The 21,395-nt window shown below is 33.5% G+C and overlaps 3 protein-coding genes across 3 annotated transcripts; all 3 read right to left on the reverse strand.

Moving 5' to 3' along the window:
- Positions 1 to 2,457: 2,457 nt before the first annotated feature.
- On the reverse strand, positions 2,458 to 2,844 carry LOC125876071 (rapid alkalinization factor-like). The gene has a single exon (XM_049557185.1). It carries the CDS (start codon positions 2,842 to 2,844, stop codon positions 2,458 to 2,460), a length of 387 nt encoding a protein of 128 aa, XP_049413142.1.
- Positions 2,845 to 5,680: 2,836 nt separating this feature from the next.
- On the reverse strand, positions 5,681 to 8,546 carry LOC125876072 (extensin-like). Its single transcript, XM_049557186.1, has 3 exons — positions 8,315 to 8,546; positions 7,164 to 8,201; positions 5,681 to 6,960 (listed from the first exon to the last, which is right to left on the reverse strand). The coding sequence occupies exons 1-3, from the start codon at positions 8,484 to 8,486 to the stop codon at positions 5,681 to 5,683; spliced, it is 2,490 nt and encodes an 829-aa protein (XP_049413143.1). The 5' UTR covers positions 8,487 to 8,546.
- Positions 8,547 to 9,001: 455 nt separating this feature from the next.
- LOC125875491 (uncharacterized) lies at positions 9,002 to 11,632 on the reverse strand. The gene is made up of 4 exons (XM_049556472.1): positions 11,361 to 11,632; positions 10,816 to 11,037; positions 9,940 to 10,052; positions 9,002 to 9,499 (listed from the first exon to the last, which is right to left on the reverse strand). Exons 1-4 carry the CDS (start codon positions 11,544 to 11,546, stop codon positions 9,130 to 9,132), a joined length of 891 nt encoding a protein of 296 aa, XP_049412429.1. The 5' UTR covers positions 11,547 to 11,632; the 3' UTR covers positions 9,002 to 9,129.
- Between the last annotated feature and the right edge of the window lie 9,763 nt (positions 11,633 to 21,395).

Raw genomic sequence — 21,395 nt, forward strand, 5'->3', positions numbered from 1 at the left:
AAAAATTCGATTTGATTTGGTTTGTTTATTCGGTTTAATCCAAATAGTGCACACCCCTAGACGTGATGATCTATGTTTCACATGTGGAAATAATAATTATCGGATTGATTTAGAAAATGGATAATATTAAATGGCCAGAAAATTTGGCAAGAATTTTGCCATAAATTTAAAAAATCTATAATATCCTTTTTATTTTAAAATAAACTGATCTTTTTTTCATCTTTTAATTAAAAGGTATTAAAGTTAAAATGGTAAAAATGTTCAAAAAGACAAAATAACATAGTGTGGAATATGTTATTTTACTATTCTAGCCAAATTCTGACCAAATTTTCTGACCATTTAGCATTATGTTATTTTACCATTTTGTAAAATCAGGATGGAGACTGATTCTGTGTAATCAAAATTACTAAAACTAGAATGCAATAATGGTAGGTGGTTATTGTAATATGGTCAATGAATGTGGTGCAGTCGAAGAATTTTTATTTTTTTTCTTTAGCGGTATTTTAAGTGACATACACTAAATTAGTTGAATTTTAATGTAAGTATCAAATATCAAAAATAAAAAATACGTAAAAATAAAATAAGATAAGGATGTTACTAGGTTAGGTGAGTATATATACTTTTTTTTTAAAAAAAAGGCACATCATTTATGGGCCCATATGCATCAGCTCATCCAAATTGCGTGCACTTCCTACAAACGTTTTTCACGGCGTGGGTCATGTGGCACAGGACTTGTGACATTGTGAGCTAGACGCAACATTCAACCAAGTGCATCATTTTATTATATGTAATATTAGTGTTGTGGATTCACGTACCTTATATTTAGGCTATAAATTTATTTTTAGAGTTGTTCAAAATAGAATCGAAATTGATAATTCGAATAGAAAAAAAGTTATTAATTTATCAGTGATGGGTTATTGGTTTAGCGGTTTTGACTTTTGATGACGGTTTTGATTTTCTTTTTGTTATTGGGTTATCGGTTCTTAACGATTTGAGGTTTTTTCTAAACGAGTTAACCGATAACCTAATAGTAAATTAAATAATTATATTTATACCATTTTGTATATAAAGTCTTTGACTTAAAGTTGGATTTCCTACTTTTATTTCTGGTTGTCTCAAACTCTTACTTATTCTACAATGTAAAAGTGTTTGCTTTTGAGCAAGGTATAACTTGTGAACTCATGTGCATGGTTCATTTGGTTTGTTACCTTGTTTCTAAGTGATTTTCAATGATTTTTTTTGTGTCAAATCTTAACGGTTAAACCGATAACCGAACCAATAACAATTAATAACTGATAAGGCAATATCTTAATAGTTCTATAATGGTTTAGCATCTCTACAAACTGATAATCAATAAGTCAAACCAATAAACTTCAAAATCGAACCAAATCAACCGATACGCAATCCTATTTGCCCTACAACTTGCAAGGGCGGAATTAGACTTGTTACATCAGGGGCGCGGACCTACGTAGGATCAACTGGGTTCATATGAATCCATTTCATTGAAAAATAATATTATATATAATGAATTTTTGAAATTATATAGATATATATTAAATTTTGACTCCATTTATACAAGTGCAACACTAGCCTAGGGGTTCAGATTTTTCCAAAACAGCTGAATTTGAATCTGGTTATCAACATTTAAGCCTCAATTCATTTTGAATATTTAAAAGTATATATTTATTTTTTATATCTTGAACATACTTAGTGAAAATTCTGGATCTGCCATTGTGATATTGTCTCGGAGATAGAGGGCAACATTTGCACCATTTTATTATATATCATATTGGTGTTGTGGATTCCATTTTACGTATCAATTTGTTTGTTTGTCTGATTTTAATTTGATATAGAGTTTTAAAAAGTGAAGAATTTTTTTTTAATCTTATGATCTTAAACTAAAGATATTTAGAATATACCAAAATGTCAATCAAACGAATGTTATATGAAAAGTTAGAATTAAAGAATTGTTAAAAAAGAAAAAGACATTCTTTTTTCAAACATATTAAAAAAAGAAAGTACGACAAACAAATTAAAACATATGAATATTACATATCAAATTAAAAAATGAAGAAGAAATATACGGAGAATCTGTAAATATATTATTTCACCAATTTACAAATTCTTCACCATCAATGAATCATCTTCAAATGATGGCACAAAAGTACACAATGTAAACATCATGAAAGGAAGTTAAAATAATATATGGAATGGACAAACAAAATCTTCTTAATTAGCAAATTTATATCCATTCCATGTTTATGTTAGTATATATATATTATGTATATATATATATATATATATATAGTCGCAATTAAATGACGAAATGTTCACCGAGTATTTATTAGTTTATATATTTTTTATTTTTTTTGCGATGATCGCAAAAAATCATTTTTATTCCTTGGTTGCCTGGTACATTCATAATGTACCATGCAACCGGAATAAAACATAACGTTTTTAACGACGTTGGCATCTGGTGATTTTGCTGCAGCCGCGTCTATAAGGCCGAATCTTCTGCATGCGGGTGCACTGGTAGTAAGATGCGCCACGTCGGTCACAGGGGATGGCGTTCTTCGACATCGCCCTGTAACTGATGTGGTCCTGACTATTGAGGGCCCTACGGGCTGACTCTGTCGGCATCATCATTTCTTCATCATCAAACAATGTGTCCCCGATACGACCTGCAGTCATCAATTCATCAAGGCCACCACCAGAACTGTGGCCAAGTGTATTGACTGCAGGGTCGTTGAAGTAGGAGGAGGAGGAGGAGAACGAGGACTCTGCAACCATGGCGAATGCCAGGGTGGCAAGGAGCATGAAAACAAAGATTGGTCGAGTGGCCATCTTGAGGAATTGATGTGAGTAATGCGACTCTTGTTGTTTGTTTGTTTAATTTTATATTTTTGTGAGATTTTTTTTTTGTTGTTTTTGCCCTTCCTTTAGAATGAAAACATGAGGGGAAAAGGAGGTTAAAAGGATGGGTGAAATGTGAAAGTGAAATGAAGAAGAAATAAGGTAAAGCTTATTGTGGAGACATGAGAAATGGTTTGTGGTGGAGATATTTTAGGTTAAAAACTTGTGGTTTGTGGCATTTGAATTTTTTGTGACAAAGAGTAATTCACGTATTTACGTACATAATAAGAAGTTATGGTGCATATATGCATGGTTTCTCAATATGCAATTTGTTTGATTATTGTATTTTTGTGCAATGATAATTTATTTTAATTATTACTCCTTCCGTCTCATATTAGATGGACACTTTCTATTTTACACGATAGTTAAGAAATCATTAATAGTTTGATCAATTTTACTATTTTGCCTTTTTTCTCTTGAAAAAAGAAATAAACTTCCAAAGGTCATATTAATTGTAGGAGTAAAATGAGAAAAATTAATTAATTCTATCCTGATTTAATAAGTGATCAGGTAATATGAGACAAATAATGTTCATCATGGGACAGAGGAAGTAGTGATGGAGCACCGTAGCTTTTACTAGTGTATTTGTCAAGTCTGTCTTTTTAAATTATTATTTTTTGAGTCAAGGAATTATCGGATATAACAATTCTATCTCACGAGTCATAAAAGTAAGATCTACGTACACCTTGTTTTTCTCACATCATATTTATAAAATTACACTGAATATACTGTTCTTGTTTCTCTTTTTTCATTTTTCCTTTTTCTTGGTTGACATCCAATGTTGTATTATTTTTTGCATGTGGAATTATGGATGTAAATTTGGAACGTAACTAACTAATATTTCCTTTTTTACTTTGTCAGACTCAGACTGTGAAATTAGGAAAACCATGCCAAAGTCTAATATCCCCCATACTTGTCCGACAAGAACAATTAATAAGAATTGGTTCAATATATTAATGATTTATAATAATTTGAATAGGAGAAAAAGGAACTAAAAAAAGTGTGAAAATAAATCTTAGATTTTTTTTTTTACCTCAGAAGTCACAACTAGTCCAAATGAAAACAGAAGAAGAAGAGGATGGCATGATATTTATTGGGCCATATTAGATCATATACTTAGGTTAGCCCATTATACTTGACCCACACACGAAGAAGGAAAGCGCACACGGCATAATACATAAACGTGTTTTTTTTAACTTTGTCTTAATTATTATTTATGTCTTTGAATTTTGGATCTGCATTACACTTAAATTTGTATAAATTAAATAAATAGACATAAATGTCATGCGTAGCATCTTACATTACAATTTATGTTCTACGTGTACATGACGTCCTATGTATATTGTCACGTAGAATGTATGTATCTACTTGTTCAATATTATACTAGATTTAGTGTCTACTTATGTATACTCAAAGTTGAAGGGCATAGATGTTAGCTAAAGGAGTAGCTAAAGTGAAGTTAAATGATGTATTTATGTATTATGATTTTGCACAAATATCCTTATTTGGGATGATTAATTTTTGCTCTTAAAATTTAATAATTTTTAATTCTGTAATAATCATAATATAACAATGACTTAAATGTCATAACATATTTCCTACATAACTTATGTTGAACGAGATAAGAGCTTAATTTCAGAACCCACAAATTACACCATAAGAGGCATATCTTGACTCCTACGTAACTTATGTATAAGAATATGATTTTCTTGATATACTAAGAGTGACAAATAAAAATAAAGTATTTTTAGTATATTGAATAAGTAAAAGCAAACATAACTACGAAAAATTAGTTTCTTAATGAAAATGTCAAGTCGGGCGACTAAAATGAATGAAGCTACTAAATCATTGAACGTAGCTTTAGAGCATTGCTCTCAATCAATGTTTTGGGATTTGCTAATTTTCCCTCCTTTAATTGAACGTAGTTTTAAAGGTAATTAATCACGATCAATATCTAGGGATGTACAACTTTGCACACCTTTTTAGTTTCTCGATCATGGTAATTCACTAATTAAGCCTTGTTTATGTCTTTTTGACAGATCTAAGTATGAAATACTCCAAGTAATATGTTTCAAGTTTTTTGCGTTAATTTCTTAAATATCATAAGCTATATCAATATTTTTACACTACCACCGTAGTTCAATAATAACAAGTTAGTCGAATAAATCCAATCAAGTAACTTTCGATGTGATATAACTATACATTGTATATAAATATTTCTTCATAAATTAAACATCATTTTTGTTAAGTTAACACTTATTTTGAAACGAGGGAATAAAAACTTTTAGTGTGATATGGGGATAAAAAAGTGATGACTTTTTTTTTATCAAAAAAATTAATTTTATATAATTTTCAATAGTTAAGTGAACATTTGAACAATTTACTCCATAACAAGTGTGACTATATTGAATACCTAGCTATTTAATTAAAGGTAAGCCAATAAATTAAAGGATGTTTCACAAACAACATCTCTCTGGGTAAAGCCAATAAATTATGCGAATACTCTTCTCTTTCAAAAATATGTCCAAGCTAAAAACACTGACTAATATGAAAAGAAAGATTAGGTTAATAAGTTAAAAGGAAAAGAGTAAATCAGAGGAAAATTAGAGTATACTTTCATATATTAGAAGTTCATGTAACACACAAAATTAAACAAAAGATAACAACTAAACACCCCCAATACAACTGTAATTCAAGTAATCAAAATTAACTAACACAAAAAGAAAGAAGAAAACCAAATTAAGTATAAGTATAATTAATTTCTATGTTAAATTATTAATCCCAAAATTAGAGTAAAAAAGAGTGACATTGTTGACATAGAAGGAGTAATTGATGCTTTCTCTGCTGCTGATTCAGAACTGAGTGGTGAACTAGCTGGTGAATCAATGTCCGCCGGGATATTGTCGCCGGAGGACGCCGGAGCAATACTTTCCGGGGGGGAATTCGCTCCCGATCGCGGCGTACTTGATGACGGAGAAGATGAAATTGGAGAAGATTCGTTGGATGATTTCGCTGTTGTTGGTGAAATGGAAGGTGAGGGTTCATCATGAGCCGTTGGAGACAGGCCTGAGCTAGGATTTGGAGATATTTTCGAAGTTGTTGGCGATGGAGCGGTTTTAGGTGCATTAGCAATCGGGTTTAGGTGTGAGCGAGGACTGGAAGGAACATGTGAGGGTGCAGGTGTTGGCCCCGCTTTTACAGGTGCATGACCTTTTGGGGTTGAGTGAGAACCAGCAGGTGCATGGGTAATAGAAGGTGGGTTTGAAATAGTACCCCGAGGGACATTTGATGATTTTGGTGTTGGAGCCTTTACGGGTGCATGAGCTTTTGGAGATGACTGAGGTGGAGCTTTACCGGGTGCATGAGCCGTAGAAGGTGGGTGTGAACTAGTGCCCCGAGGAACATTTGATGATACTGGTGTTGGAGCCTTTACGGGTGCGCTTGATGACTCAGATGGAGCTTTTCCTGGTGTATGAACCGTAGAAGGTGGGTGTGAACTAGTACCTCGAGGAACATTGGATATTGGTGTTGGTGCTTTTACAGGTGCATGAGCTTTTGGAGATGAGCGAGAACCAGAAGGTACATGTGATGACCCAAATGGAGTTTTTCCTGGTGCATGAGCCGTAGAGGGTGGGTGTGAACTAGTACCTCGAGGGACATTGGATATCCGTGTTGGTGCTATTACAGGGGCATGAGCTTTTGGAGATGAGTGAGAACCATTAGGTGCATGTGATGACCCATATGGAGTTTTTCCTGGTGCATGAGCCATAGAAGGTGGGTGTGAACTAGTACCTCGAGGAACATTGGATATCGGTGTTGGTGCTTTTACAGGTGCATGAGCTTTTGGAGATGAGTGAGAACCATCAGATGCATGTGATGACCCGGATGGAGCTTTTCCAGGTGCATGTGCCATAGGAGATAAACCAGTACCTCGAGGCACATACGATACTGGAGTTGGCGCCTCGACAGGTGCTTGAGCAGTTGGAGATGAGTGGGAACCAGCTGGTACAGGTGACACCCCAGTTGGAGCTTTTCCAGGTGCACGAGCTGTCAAAAGAGCAGAGTTGATATAAGTAATGTTCATGTGAGTGCTATTTGGGGAAATATAAGCGAATTTATTTCAAGATCGAACAAAGCCTTAATATATTGTAAATTGACATTTAGTCATTTCTCATAAAAGGCCTAAATTTATAGAATTGAAAGAAGTCTATAAACGATTTAGCTGATGGAAGGTGAGTGGGAACCAATACCTCGATCCACATTTGATGTTACCGGTGTTGGCGCCTTACTAGGAGCATGAACTGTTGGAGATTGGTGAGAACCAGCAGGAACATGTGATGCCCCGGTTGGAGTCTTTGCTGGTGCATGAGCTGATGGAGATAGGTGTGAACTTGGACTTGGAGACACATGTGATAATGCAGGTGTTTGAGCCTTTTCGGGTGCATGTGTTGTCGGAGATAAGTGGGACCCAGTAGGGGCAAGTGACGCACCAGTTGGAGCCTTTCCTGGTGCATAAGTTTCAGGAGATAGGTGTGAACGACTACTCAAAGGCACATTAGCTGATGTTGGTGATAGAGCCGTTGGAGCTAAATGGGAACCGGAAGGCACATGAAATGATGACGATGTTGGAGCCTCTATAGGAGATTGATGTGTACTAGTGCTTGGAATCTCATACAATGATTCTGGTGTTGGAGCCACCCCCGATGCATGTGTTGTTTGAGGTGGGTGTGAATCAGTACCCCGAGGCACATGCACCGGTGTTGGTGCCTTTTCAGGTGCATGGCCCGTACTAGATGAGTGAGAACCTGTAGGGGCAGGTGACAACCCGAATATTGGATCCTTTTTAGGTGCACTAGATATTGGAGATAAGTGAGAACTACTAGGACCAGGCGAGGCCAACGTTGGAGCCACCCCTGGTGAATGACTTATTTGAGGTGAGTCTGAACTAGTACCCCGAGGAACATGCACCGATACAGGGCCAGGTGACACCCCAATTGGCACCTTTCCGGGTGCATCTGCCTTTGGAGATAAGTGAGAACCAACAGGAGCAAGTGATGGTACCGGAGTTGAAGGAGGCAGCATCATACCAGCAACAACAATAACAAACTTTTGTCCTTCTTTACACTTATCCTTATTACCACTAACAAAATAAAAACTACCTGAACGATCAAATTCGAAAACAGAGTTTTCATCTTCCATTTTCTTGATCGGATGTTCTATATTGCACTTGTCATAATCATCTTTATTTATCTCCAACACCAGATCTGATCCTTTCTTATTCTTAAACACTGTGTCACACATACAAACACGAAAAGAAAAAACGAACAATTACAAAGATCATTTCATGAAATCTTGTCATATAAACAAATTAAACAGATTAACATAGGATGATGATACTTACAAAGAGTGTCATTAACTTGAATTCTCATTAGTTGAGACCATTGATCGAACGATTCAAGAGGGTTAGCAATCCAATCATCTACGCCACCAAGTTCGAATTGATAAGCATTCGATGAGCTAGACCAAAAAAATAGCAGTAGGACTAATACTGGAACATGTCTCTGTAGAGCCATGGAAGTTGAAATTTTCTTCTGTTTCAAAACGTGCAAGAGATTTTCTTACTATGATATTTTAATAACTGTACAGATACAGAAAATGTCACAAAAACACATAGAAATAAAGAAGGGGGACAAATGAAATGGACAAGAAACTGAAATTAGTGAAGAAGTGAGAAGAAAATGAAACTGAAATGAAGGTTTCAGGGCGAATATGTTGTTATATATAGTCTATATGAAATTGACTGTATGTGTTTGATATAAAGCACATGGATAAAGGTAACGTACTAATGGTATTAGGGAATTTAATTTAATTAAGGTTGATTGTTAGCTTTTACTTTAATATTACTATGGCCAAATTGATTTTTAATACAATGGCCCCAGCTTAAGGAACAGTTTCACGTACACACCACCCTCTCTAGATCCAACTTGTGGGATTACATTGGGTTTGTTGTCGTTGACACCAACTTGGATCATTATTAGTTGCAGGATGTAATACAAAAATGAGGGAGGAATTGGCAACAAGTCTAGACTTGCCACAACAGAAGCTATGCAATAAGATGAGAACAATTACACTGTCATTTTTTTTTCTCTTTTATTGAATTGTAAGGAGTGTTTCAACAATTTGTAATTTGTTTCATAAATTCCAAGGGCAAGGAGTTCAGAGTCGAGGCGATCCTCCTATTTTCGCAGCACCATCACGGTAGTCATATACTCCAACGCCTCGCTTTTTACCAAGCTTACCAGCATCAACATACTGCACAAGGAGAGGGCATGGGGCATATTTATCGTCCCCTAGACCGGCTTGAAGAACTTTCATGATTGACAAACAAACATCCAGTCCGATAAAATCTGCAAGTTCCAGAGGACCCATAGGATGGTTGGTTCCTAGTTTCATTCCCGTATCAATGTCTTCTTTTGTTGCAACACCGGTGTACAGTGTATGAAAGGCTTCGTTTATCATAGGCATCAAAATTCGGTTTACTATGAAGCCAGAGTAATCCTGCGAGCAGATAACTGTCTTGCCAAACCTGCAAATAATAGATAAATCAGAAAGTAGTTTATGTAGAGATACTATAGATGTCAAACAATCTCAAATCTTGAGATAGGGACATAACAAAGACCACTTTCTCCTTTTTTCGGCTACATCTATCAACCACTAAACAGGGACACATTTGGCCCAAGCACAACAGCCTTCATGAAGAAAACAGTTCTTTTAAGATACATTTGGGCCAAACGATTTAGGAGAGAGTTTTAATCATTTCTGTAAAGGTGAAGCTTTGCAGCTACAGAATGAGAGATTGTTTTTGGGGGCAGTGAAACGTTGGGAAATATTATACCCACAGGGCATGTAGATTATATATGACTGTCGTATCTGAAAGCGTAAACATTCATGACAGAAAATTTCTAACTGTTGAGGAGACATGCATATCTATGTGAACCCTAGTTGCAGGATTTTCCTATCAGTCACCTCTCTGCCAGGCATTTAGTGGCACAATATGTGTCTTCTGATGTATCTGCACCACGGATAATTTCAACCAGCTTCATAATCGGTGGAGGATTCATAAAGTGCATGCCGATCACCTGCCAATGAAAACATAACACACACACACACAAAAAGAGAAAAGATATATGAGCAGTGAATAGAGACTCTAAGCAGTTGATGGATTCGTGTAACTAGAGTTTACATAAAAGAGGCACAGAGATAGATAGACAGAGCACATTGGGAAAGGCAAATGACTACAAGTGCCTGATTCTGTTCTAAAATCTGAATTGAACTAAAACCTTTTTATGACCAAATTAATCCTTCTTCAAACCATCACTTTGAGAAATACGGTTCACTATCCATTATTGTGACCGCTGCTCCTCAAACATATTTCTTTACCCTTATTCACATCAACCGACATTTCAATATTGCTTTTTAGCAGCCCCTAAAAAGTTTTGTTAGTCCCTTGTCTTCTGGTTAGCAGTGAGGAGCCTTACACCTTCAACATTACCACCCATTTCATTGACCTGATGAACGATAATTCCCTCACCTTACCAATATTCTATATGTTTTTACAGATGATGACTAGTAAAGATGGGACATACACACTAAAGCAACCATAATACAACCACAAGAAATCCTACCAGTTCGGGCAAGAGTGCCTAGATATTGAGATTCCGAAAGTCTAAAAGGAAAGACAACAAGATATAGATAAAGCAAGACTAGTGCAATTGTTTGAATCTTGGCACTTTACTGAACTTTAACACACATATTTGCATATCAATAAAGTTGTTCTATTTTCAATAAGTTTCATATGCCATCATTCAGTCTATAATTGATCAACAGCCAAGTGAAGCAAACCTGGGAAGGTCGGCTCGTAGCAGATGCTAGACGAGTAATGGAAATAGAGCTTGTATTAGAAGCCAAAATAGCAGAGCTCTTTACAATCTTATCCAAGTTAGCAAATAAAGTTTTCTTCACTTGTTCAGATTCCACAATAGCCTCAACAACAATATCAACTGAATGTAAATCTTCCAAGCGCGATGAACAACGAAGACGCTTTACAGCATCCACACTCGTTGCCTGTTTTATATCATAGATCATCAAACACAAGAAATAACTCATCACTGTTCACATTTCTTATAAATTACTCCTAAATTAACCCTAAACAACTCTTCCATAGAGTAAGTAGTACAACTTTGGGAATCAAATAAGCTTTTTTCACAAGAATTTTTCAAACATTCCCAAAATTTGTGATATCATAAAATTTGAGGAGCCAATTCTGACCTTATATTCCGGAACTCCAAAAAGTAAAATTCAAAGCAAGCAAAATCTTATTAAAAACGTAAAATTCAAAGCAAGCAATTTACAAAAGCTTTCAACTCAAATGGAAGGAGTAATAATACCTGAGAGATTTGTCCTTTGGTGAGGAGACGTTGAATATTATTTGAAATAGATTTTTGGGCTTTAGTAAGAGCTTCAGAATCCAAATCGTAAAGCCAAACGTCGACGCCGTTGACGGCGGCGAGTTGAGCAATTCCGGCGCCCATTTGGCCGGCCCCAACAACTCCCATTCTTGTGATATCGGCCATGCTTAAAAAAATCAGATGATCACCAAGAAGCTGCCTAAGTCCAGAATAATTTTGTTTTATTTAGTCCTAAGTAGAGTCATTTTCACAAAAAAGAAAATAAGAAATAAATTTAAAAACTTATCCTATCTTGGGGTGCACCAATTTTTTTTTGGGATAAATAAGATTTTCTATTTATTAGTAATAAATTAAGGATTGTTAAAATTTATTTTCCTTCTACTTTATGTTCTATAGTAATAATGAGATAGAATAGAATTACTTCCTTTTTAGTCTACGAATATTTTAGAATATTTACTTCCCTTTCAAGTATAAATTTTATATTAATTATAGAATATTTAGTTTAATATCCGTAAAAAAAAAAAAATCTTATTTTATTTTGCTTAATGACTTATATTTAGTAATGTATTTTTCTATTTAAATCAATTCAAGAAACAATAAAGCGACTTATCATTCACTCCTCCTTATTTTTCTTTCTATTTTTTCGATTCCATAACAAGTGTTACTATTTCTACCCCTTTTTCCCAAAATAATTTTTTTATCTATTCTATAGGTAAGTCACTAACAAAAAATATGATATGATATGAAAACAAATAGAAAAAAAAATGAAATTTGATAATTTAGAATATAAATAAGTACTTCAAAAGAACAAATTAAGATAAATCATTCATATAACATTCAAATCAGATAACTATCTTCTTTAAGAGAAGGAGCACAAAGGAGAATAACAATTTATATTAGTTGAATGTGACGAGAATTATATAGTTCGAGAGCTAAATTGAGTTTTAAGGTGCGGTTAATTAGAGTTTTACTTTCAAAACAAAAGGGAAATTGTCAATTTTCACATTTTTTAAAGGCATAATACATGAATCTGTTATTTAATTTTGTTTCAACTTTCACTTAATATATCCTCTAATTTTGAAGGTCCACAAGTAAATAGATACTCACGTCCTACGTAGCATTATACACGTAGGATGTCATGTAAGACGTGAATTGTCACATGTAGGATACAATGTAGAACGCGAATTGTCATATAGAAGGCGTGTGTTTACTTGTTCAATTTTTTAATAATTTAAGTGTATACTTATGCATACTCTAGGGAACACAAAAAATTGGTACCAAATATTCTCCTTTCGTCTCTTTTTTACTAGTCAAATTTTGATTTGACACACTTATTAAGAAAATAATAATTGGTATAATGAGTTTACAATTTTATCTCTATTAATTAATAGAGTTTTAAACACATTTACTAACTACATTATTCAAAGACATTAACTCAAGGTTAATAAATTGAGAGAACTCCTTCCACTTCTTCCAGGGACAAGAACTACGGCTTGACCTTCGAGGAAGAAGTTTGTGGACCCCTCCTTCGAGGGCGCCTAGATAGTGTATAATAAGAAGAAAAAAATTATCCTTTCGCTTGTCAAAGAATGACGAGTAAAAATGGAAATCAAATATTTATCGAAGTAAATAGGGACGGAGGGAGTATCATTTTAATTTTTCAAAATGGGAATTTACCTCTATTAAACTCCCGCCAACCTAAAGGGATAAGAGTTAATTTTCCGCGCCAAAAATCCCCTGCTAAAATCTCTGTCTTCTTCACTGAAAGAAAAAACCAGAGAAAAAATGGATGCCAAGAATCCCTCATCAGCAATATCTCGAACTTCCCATTTCCCTAAACCTCAAAGAAGAAACAAAATGAAGTTCATGTAAGAGTGATTGCAAACGAAGAAGGTAAACACGAAGTCTCTCCAACCAAATTTATGGACCTTCCGAGAGAAATTATGGTGGAAATTCTTTCAAGATTGCCAATTAAGTCCATTTTTCGCGTAAAAATGGTTTGTACAAGTTTTTATGGTATATTTTCTGACCCTTTATTCGTGTTAATGCATCACACTAGATCCCCTTTTCCCTGCATCTTGTTTTCGAATTATCACTCTGTATATTCAATTCTTGAGCTCAAATCAGATTATGATTATAATTCTCGCCCTAAAATCAATCCCATTGTGTTGAACAATGAATTTCACCTCCCTCAGCTAGAAAGTGGTTAATGGCGAAACATTGGATCGTGTGATGGATTCATTAGTCTATTAGTCGGTTTCTCTAGGCATTCAGATCAATTTGTCTACATTAGTAATCCCCTTTTGGGTGAGTATGTTAAGCTTAATATGGGATAAAAGAATTCATGATGTTGTTTATGGATTTTGTTCTAGTCAAGCCTCTCGACAGTATAAAGTATTGAGATCGGTACAGTATCGTGAAGAAACTGAACTAGAGGTGTACACTCTTGGAGTTGATGAGAATTGGAGAATTTTGGCCTTTTGGGAGAAGGTCCATTTCCTCACCGGGGATCATTTGGCAATGTCATTGTTAATGGTGCTCTTCATTGGATTAAGGATCATTATGCTTCTGCTATGGTCAGCATTTACTCCTTCGATATTGAGACAGAAAAGGTGAAGCATTTGCCAGCTCCGCCTGGTTTAAAAACTATAACCTGGTTCTTGAGACTCGCGTAGTTAGGGGATAGTTTGTGTATGTCTGATAGTTGTAAGAGGGAGCATCTTGATATATGGTGGATGAAGGAGTATGGAATTTCCGAATCTTGGGTTAAACATCGAATTTCAATGAGCAGTATTGCTCGTCCTGGTCTTTGTAATCCGATTTATAAACCAATCATATTATGGAATGATGGAGAAATCTTGTTGCAAAATAACTGTCGCATAGAAGAGTTCAATTCTAACAACCCAAAAGACGAGTTTTTAAGGAAGGTTAATGTTTACCGTGGTAGTGCTGTAGTTACTACTTACATTCCCCAGCTTTTACTCACTCAAGACTGTCGTGGGTGACACGTTAGAGATCTCAAAGGCCTATTCGAAGATCAAGATAGTTTAATATTTATTTTGTGCAATTCCGCTGCTGCATTAGTAGTGTCCAGTTTCACATTGACAATTTACTTGCATTGAGTCGTCTCCAAAGCTGAAATTCTTTTATTCGTTCCATTTATGATCATGTCTTGTTAGTCGAGCTTTAGTTGCTTTGAAGAAGTGCATATTGATCCGTACTTTTGGTGTATCTTCTGATAGTGTCTCTTCTCTATGCTATACCAGTTTGTTGTCTAGTCGGATTGAGATATGAATTCACTGCATTCATGTACTATATTCTGGTTTAATGGATGATTTTCGCGATGGGGAGTTCATTTGTAGCTGCCTGTTCTGCATTGGTGCTAAAATTTCCTCCTTTAAATGTCATTTGTTGGTTGCCTAACAGGTGAACAAGCCGAATTCAGTGCATTCGTGTAGTTAACTCTTTTTTCATAGAGTATTTTCGCGATAGGGAGTTCATTTGTAGGAGCCTGTTCTTGCAACATTCTGATATTTTTCCTATGCAAAATAGTTCAAAATGAAACCTCCCATAGCCCTTTCCCCTTCAATATCAATAAGATTTGTTTTTAACTGCAATTTGCTTGTCAGCAGCAAAAAGAGAGTATCCTATGCCAGTGAAGTAGTAATATATAATAAACTTACAAGGAAAAGATAGACTTGATAACTCACTTGTCTAGTATTAGCTACTTGTTTTTTACTCTCCAAAAATGCTACTGCACTCGTATTATTGTCCTCTAGATAAAGGGAAAAGGATATTTTAGAACGAATTAGCTCGTTGGTAATAACTTAATCTATAAATTAATAGAGTTCGACTAGTAGCACTCTATCGGCCAGGTTATATTACTAGCTAGTACGAAAAGTACTGAGTTCAGCAAGATCAAGTAACTTTAGTTTCAGCTTTGTATATTTATTGAGTTATTTCATCTAATAGAATTCACTTCCCTCATCTATACATTTTGAGGGACATATTTATGTATTTTTGGTGAAAACCAACAATTGTACAATTTGATTGGACATTTACCACTTTTTGACTTTGTATCTATAGAAGTAAAAGCTTGCCAATAAAGTTTTGATCATGTTATCATAATCAGTATTCCTTAAATTCACCCCAACATAATCTGAGCCCTTTGAGTCCTCCCCAAAAGATTGTTGAAACAAGAGTAGGGGTGATCATCAATCTCTGCCTTTAAAATTAGAGGCGTCGAATAAGTGAGTTGGATTGAATTTGAATGAGTTATGTGGTTGATTCAAAAGTTACTTCAGTTTATATAAGATGGATTGAAATGAGCTAAAATATAAATCGTAACTTAATCTGTCTAATTCATGAGCTAAAATATGAATCATAAGTTAATCTGTCTAATTCTTACTAAAATTTTAAATTAGTTTATTTGTTTTTTCATAATTTTCTAATTTACAATAAAACCATTTTTATTTTATATATACATATCAAAATAAAAAATATATTCTATTGTTACGTAATAAGAAAGAATTGATGGTATAGGAAGCAGCAAGTTAAAACTTAATATAGTAATATTCATGTCAGTAAATATTAAACATTTAAATTACGATTTTTTAAAATTGATTACATAAATATGATAAAATATTTTTATTGAACACTTTGAGTTTAATTTTTGAAAAAAACTTGTGTGTGTACTCTTAAGTGTCTATTAACGTAGATAAGTTCATATTTTGACTTCTCCTCTAATCATATATAAGCTGTAAAATTTTAAATTGTATCCATTGAACCTGATGTGGATAACTGATTGAGCTCACATATTTACATATTTTATGTGATTAACTATCTAATATAGGTTGTTGAAAATATGTTATAGATTTATTAGGGGTGTAGATGTCATTTCTTCCTCCGTCGATAAGTGTCATCTTAGCAAAATTCATGTCTATTACGAAGATGGAATACAATATAGTTTTATAAGTGGTGTAGATGTCATTACTCTTTCCGTTAATTGAGCTCACATAGTTTTGTGATTAACTGTTTTTGAAAATACGATATAGCTTTATTAGGGTGTAAATGTCATTACTCCCTCAGTCAATTAATCTCATTTTAGCAAAAATCATGTCAATTATAAAGATAGAATACAATATAGTTTTATAAGGAATGTAATTGTCATTCTCTCAAGTGTATCTTAGAAAAATTCATGTCCATTAAGCAAAAAATAAAGTAGTACTAATTTTTATCTTAAATTATTTTTCTAAGAAAACACCTACTTTGAAGCTATTATCATTAGGCCAAAAAGCTAAATAAATAAGTGTGTTTGGTTCATTCACATTCACACTTGACATGTAGGGCAATCGGGTTATTAGTAGTTGACCCGATTGACAATTTGCGTGACTTTGGTACCGAATCACCTGCTATTTCCCGTGACGTGCGCCTACCTCGCCGCTCTATGTCACCGGCTATTTCCGGTCTTTTGACCTCCCATTAATGCTCCTACTTACTGACTCTGTCCCTAATTACTTGTCCATTTTCTTTTTATAGTTATTCCTAATTACTTGTTTATTTTGACAAATTAAGAAAAAATATTTTTTTTATCTATTGTACCCTCAATTAAATAATTAATTATTTTGAAAAAGATAGAACTTTTCATCCACCTCATAATTAATAGAGATAAAATGATAAACTCATTATGTCATTAATTGTTTTCTTAATAAGTGTGTCAATTCAAAAGTGGACAAGTAATTAAGGATAGAGAGAGTAATTAATTACGTATTCCTAATAACTATTTTCTCGGTTTCATTTTCTATGATTGATTTAGCGCGTAATTTAAGAATGGAAAAAAGACTTTTGAAGTTTGTGATTCAAATACTTTCTATGTCCCTAATTACTTGTCTATTTTTAAATTGACACACCTATTAAGAAAATAATTATTGACATAGTGAGTTTACATTTTATCCCTATAATTATGAAGTGGATGAATTAAAAAGTTAAGATTTTCAAAAAGTTTACATTTTTCAAAGTAATTAATTGAAGATATAATATGTAAAAAATGGATAAGGAAAAAAAAGAAAATCGAACAAATAATTAGAAACAAAAAAAGTATATTTTAAAATTAAGTTGTTACTAAATATAAAACTATATCATTCTTTTCTTAACGGACTAAAAGAAAAGTAAAACATATAAACTGCACTAAGGCTAAGTACATACTATTCTTTTAAAAAAAACAAATTGTAAGTGAGATTGTATTGAATATAATATTATTGTTACACCTAATGTTTATCGTATTAATACTGAATTAAAAGAAACGTCTTGAATATGTATATCTAAAATGGGAAATAAGTTAATATTTGATACTCCAATATAATTTATAAAAAGAAAAAAAAATATTAGGCAAAACTCAACCTAGTTTATTTAATATTGCCAGTCCATAGTTTTGACTCCACAACTGTCCTTTTCTTTCTTTTGAGCTGTAATATATAATGTATCTGACCATATTCACATTTAATTTTTTCTATATATATAGCATGATGTTATATTGGTCTTACTATAATGTACTCATATGAGCGTTATTCTTTGTTATTGCATCACGTACTACGACACTTGTTAAAAAAAATTAAAATAATGACATTTATGATTCAAGATAGAAAAAAAAAATTGAGAATGAAATGTAGTTTAAGTCCATGAAATTGTTTTTCTATTCAATATTGGCAACTTAAGTTAGGTTTGGACAATTTTATAATAATTTAAAAAGTCCAAAGTGTTCATCGAGTTTCTTCTAGGCAATCTATCTTTAGGAATAATTGCAAGTAGACTAGTAAAGGTACATGTGGTACCTTCCAACTTTTTGACTATAATATATGACAATATGATGCTATTGCTAGAAAAGAAGAGGAAAAAGTGGGGGTGAAAGGAGGGAGGGACTCATGACTAATCAGTAAACAACTGTATGAATTTCATGCAGAATAACTTGGCGAATTTATCGAAGATCACATGGCTTTCGATTCTAACTAATCCAAAAAAAGAAGTTTCTTAAAATAAAGAGAATACTATATATTCTCAAACCCTTTCCCTAGCTACCTCCCTCGGGTTAATACCTGATGGTCACTCAACTATCCAGTATTTCCTCAGAAAGTTACTCACATGGTGACTTTTTAGTGAAAATTAAAAGTTGAGTGACTTTCTGAGGCAAAAGTGGATAGTTGAGTGACCATCTGAGGTATTAACCCTACCTCCCTCCATCCTCCATTGGTCTTCTTCTACTAATATTGTCCATCGTTTGCTTCTTTCTCCAGACACACTTTATTTAGATCTCATGGAACATTCTGCCCTCCCGACTCTCATGTCATCCTTTCTCAAACCCTCTCCCTATCGTACGTCTTCTTTCATAGTTTTCTTCTTCATATTGGTGTCCCCTTATTAGGTTTCTTATTTTAAAACACCTTTCTCTTTCTCTTATACATTCTTTTTAGTACTCTAACAACCCCCATAATCATCGTTGTCATCTTCTAGCCTCTAGTAAATGCATTTTTTTAGAATCAATATACTTTCATAATAGCTTACCAACGTTGAACAAATATTGTATTTATCAAAGAGGCAAGCAAATTTGAGAAAGTTGATCATTGCTAACTAAATACTCCCTCCGTTTCACAAAGAACGACCTCATTTCCTTTTAAGTCAGTTTCAAAAAGATCAATAACCTCTTTCTTTTTTTGGTAACATTTTAATTTCAGCTTTCCACGTGGCATATTTAAGGCCACAAGATTAAGTGACAATTTTGTACATTTGACATAACTTTAATTTAGGATCACATATTCAAAAGTCCTCTTTATTTTCTTAAACTTCGTGCTAAGTCAAACTAGATAATTCTTTGTGAAACGGAGGGAGTATGACTATAGAGGTGGATAGTTTGGGAAGGGGGAGGGGGGTAGAGAAGATAAAGGGTAAGGGTGCGTAGATAAGATGGTGGTGAGTCGAAAGAGAGAGTAGGGTGCGTGTGGTGGTGGATGTGGTGATGATGAGGGTATATGGTGGCAATGGGAGCGAGATCAGAAGGAACAGGAGAAAGACTATTCTTTTTTAGAAAATAAATAATTAACTTATCGCGCGCTTTGGTACAAGTAAAACTCACGTGTCATGCATGCCACCGAGTTATGCATGCTCAATAGACTGTTGTTTATCTATATTACTAAGATACTTAAAACAATCTTTGCAGAACTTCGTAGCAAACAACAAAGTTTAAAGTATATTTTCAAAATCAAAAAATTAAAATTACTAAAGAAAATATAATCTGCAACAAACCAGAAACAATATTGAAAGAAGAAAATTGAGCCAACTGAATGCACAATGTGTCAGCGAACCAATCAATGACAATAATTAAGAAAATTATTCTCCTCAAGTAACCGAGATTATTAGAATATATCCTCCCAAGATTGAGTGATCTTACTCACCGGTGTATTAGTATCTAAAACCACGGTGTCAACGAACCACTCAATGACATTAAAGTACACTAAAATCTATTTGTGCAGAATAAAAAGAAGTTAAGAAAATTCATTGTTGAAATGAGAGGAAACCCCTCTATTTTTAGACAACAAATGATGGTATGAATATGTACTTATTATGCTTTATCGGAAATGTTACAACTCTTTGAAAAAATCACAACCTTTATGAAAAGTCATAACTTTTCAGAAAAGTCACAATCTTTCGAAAAAATTGAAACTCTTTATAAAAGTAACAATTGTTTGAAAAAGTCACAACTGTTTCTTTTTCATTCACACCTATTAGAATTCAAAATATACATATTATGAAGTGATTTGATGCAAAACAAGGTAGCAGGAATGATAGCAACAGTGAGGGTCTACTGAGCTACCATAGATATGAAGCTTTCAATCACCAATGAAGAGATTAAAGTGTCATGGAAAATTCATTAAAAAGAGATTTTAAATTTCATATATAACAACCACAAAGGTCATCAATGACTTTGGATCATTCTTCCAACTATCATGAGTTTGGAGGACTTCAAGATCACCAATATGCTCAAGTGACTATTTTAAGGACTAGTATAAATAGTCCTAATTAAGTTTTCATATTAGGGTTAACTAACTTTGAAGATAGAGAAAAACCATGTGTGTGAGTTTATGATGAGAGCATTCCCTTATATCTCTTTATTGAACCTCTCTTGGATACTCAAGTAAGATTTTTCTACCTATAAAGTTCATTTTTCTTAGTTATCCCTTAATTCTTCTAAAGTCTATTCCTCTCATTCTTATTTTTTAATCATATCCTATCTTACTTATCCCCTTATTTAATTGTGGTTCAATTTAGTGCTCTAACCTCTAGAATCACATCATGAGTTCACATCTAAACTATATTTATTGCCAACTTAACTACTTAAGGGGGTGTTTATGTATTTCACCCAAACTATTTAGAAAGTGTGTTGAATATATAATCATTTGTCATTCCTCTTTTGGAGCCTTATTAATAGCCCATCCACGAGTTCCATCATTAATGTTTATTGAGATATTTAAGTTTTTTTATTTTTTTATTTTTTTTTTCATCTAGTTAACAAGTGGGATACATGCTCTTTATCCAATGCCTTTAACTTTACCCCCCAAAAAAGCATGTTACATTAGGGATTGTTTGGTGGCTCGTATTAATAATGTAAAAAATAGTTATAAACGATTTAGTTATATAAGATTTACGTATTTATGCATTAATCATTTTATTTTTTATTTCATATAAAAATACATAAATTCTCTTATATATATGTGTGAGATTGTAAATTGAAAATCAAATATTATATTTGATGTGCTGAATTTTATACATATCAACTAAAATATTATCAAATATGGTCATAATAACCTCTGTTGGATTTTTCACATGTCAAAATCATCTCAGTCTCACTTTCTACATCTTGTCCTTCATCGAAGCCTCTCCCACCTTATCTCGAATATCATCATTTCTAATCCTATCTCTCCTAATATTCCCACACCTTCATCGCAACATTCTCATTTTTGCAAT

This window comes from Solanum stenotomum, chromosome 9 (genome assembly GCF_019186545.1).
Source record: "Solanum stenotomum isolate F172 chromosome 9, ASM1918654v1, whole genome shotgun sequence".
In the NCBI taxonomy this organism is placed as follows: domain Eukaryota; kingdom Viridiplantae; phylum Streptophyta; class Magnoliopsida; order Solanales; family Solanaceae; genus Solanum; species Solanum stenotomum.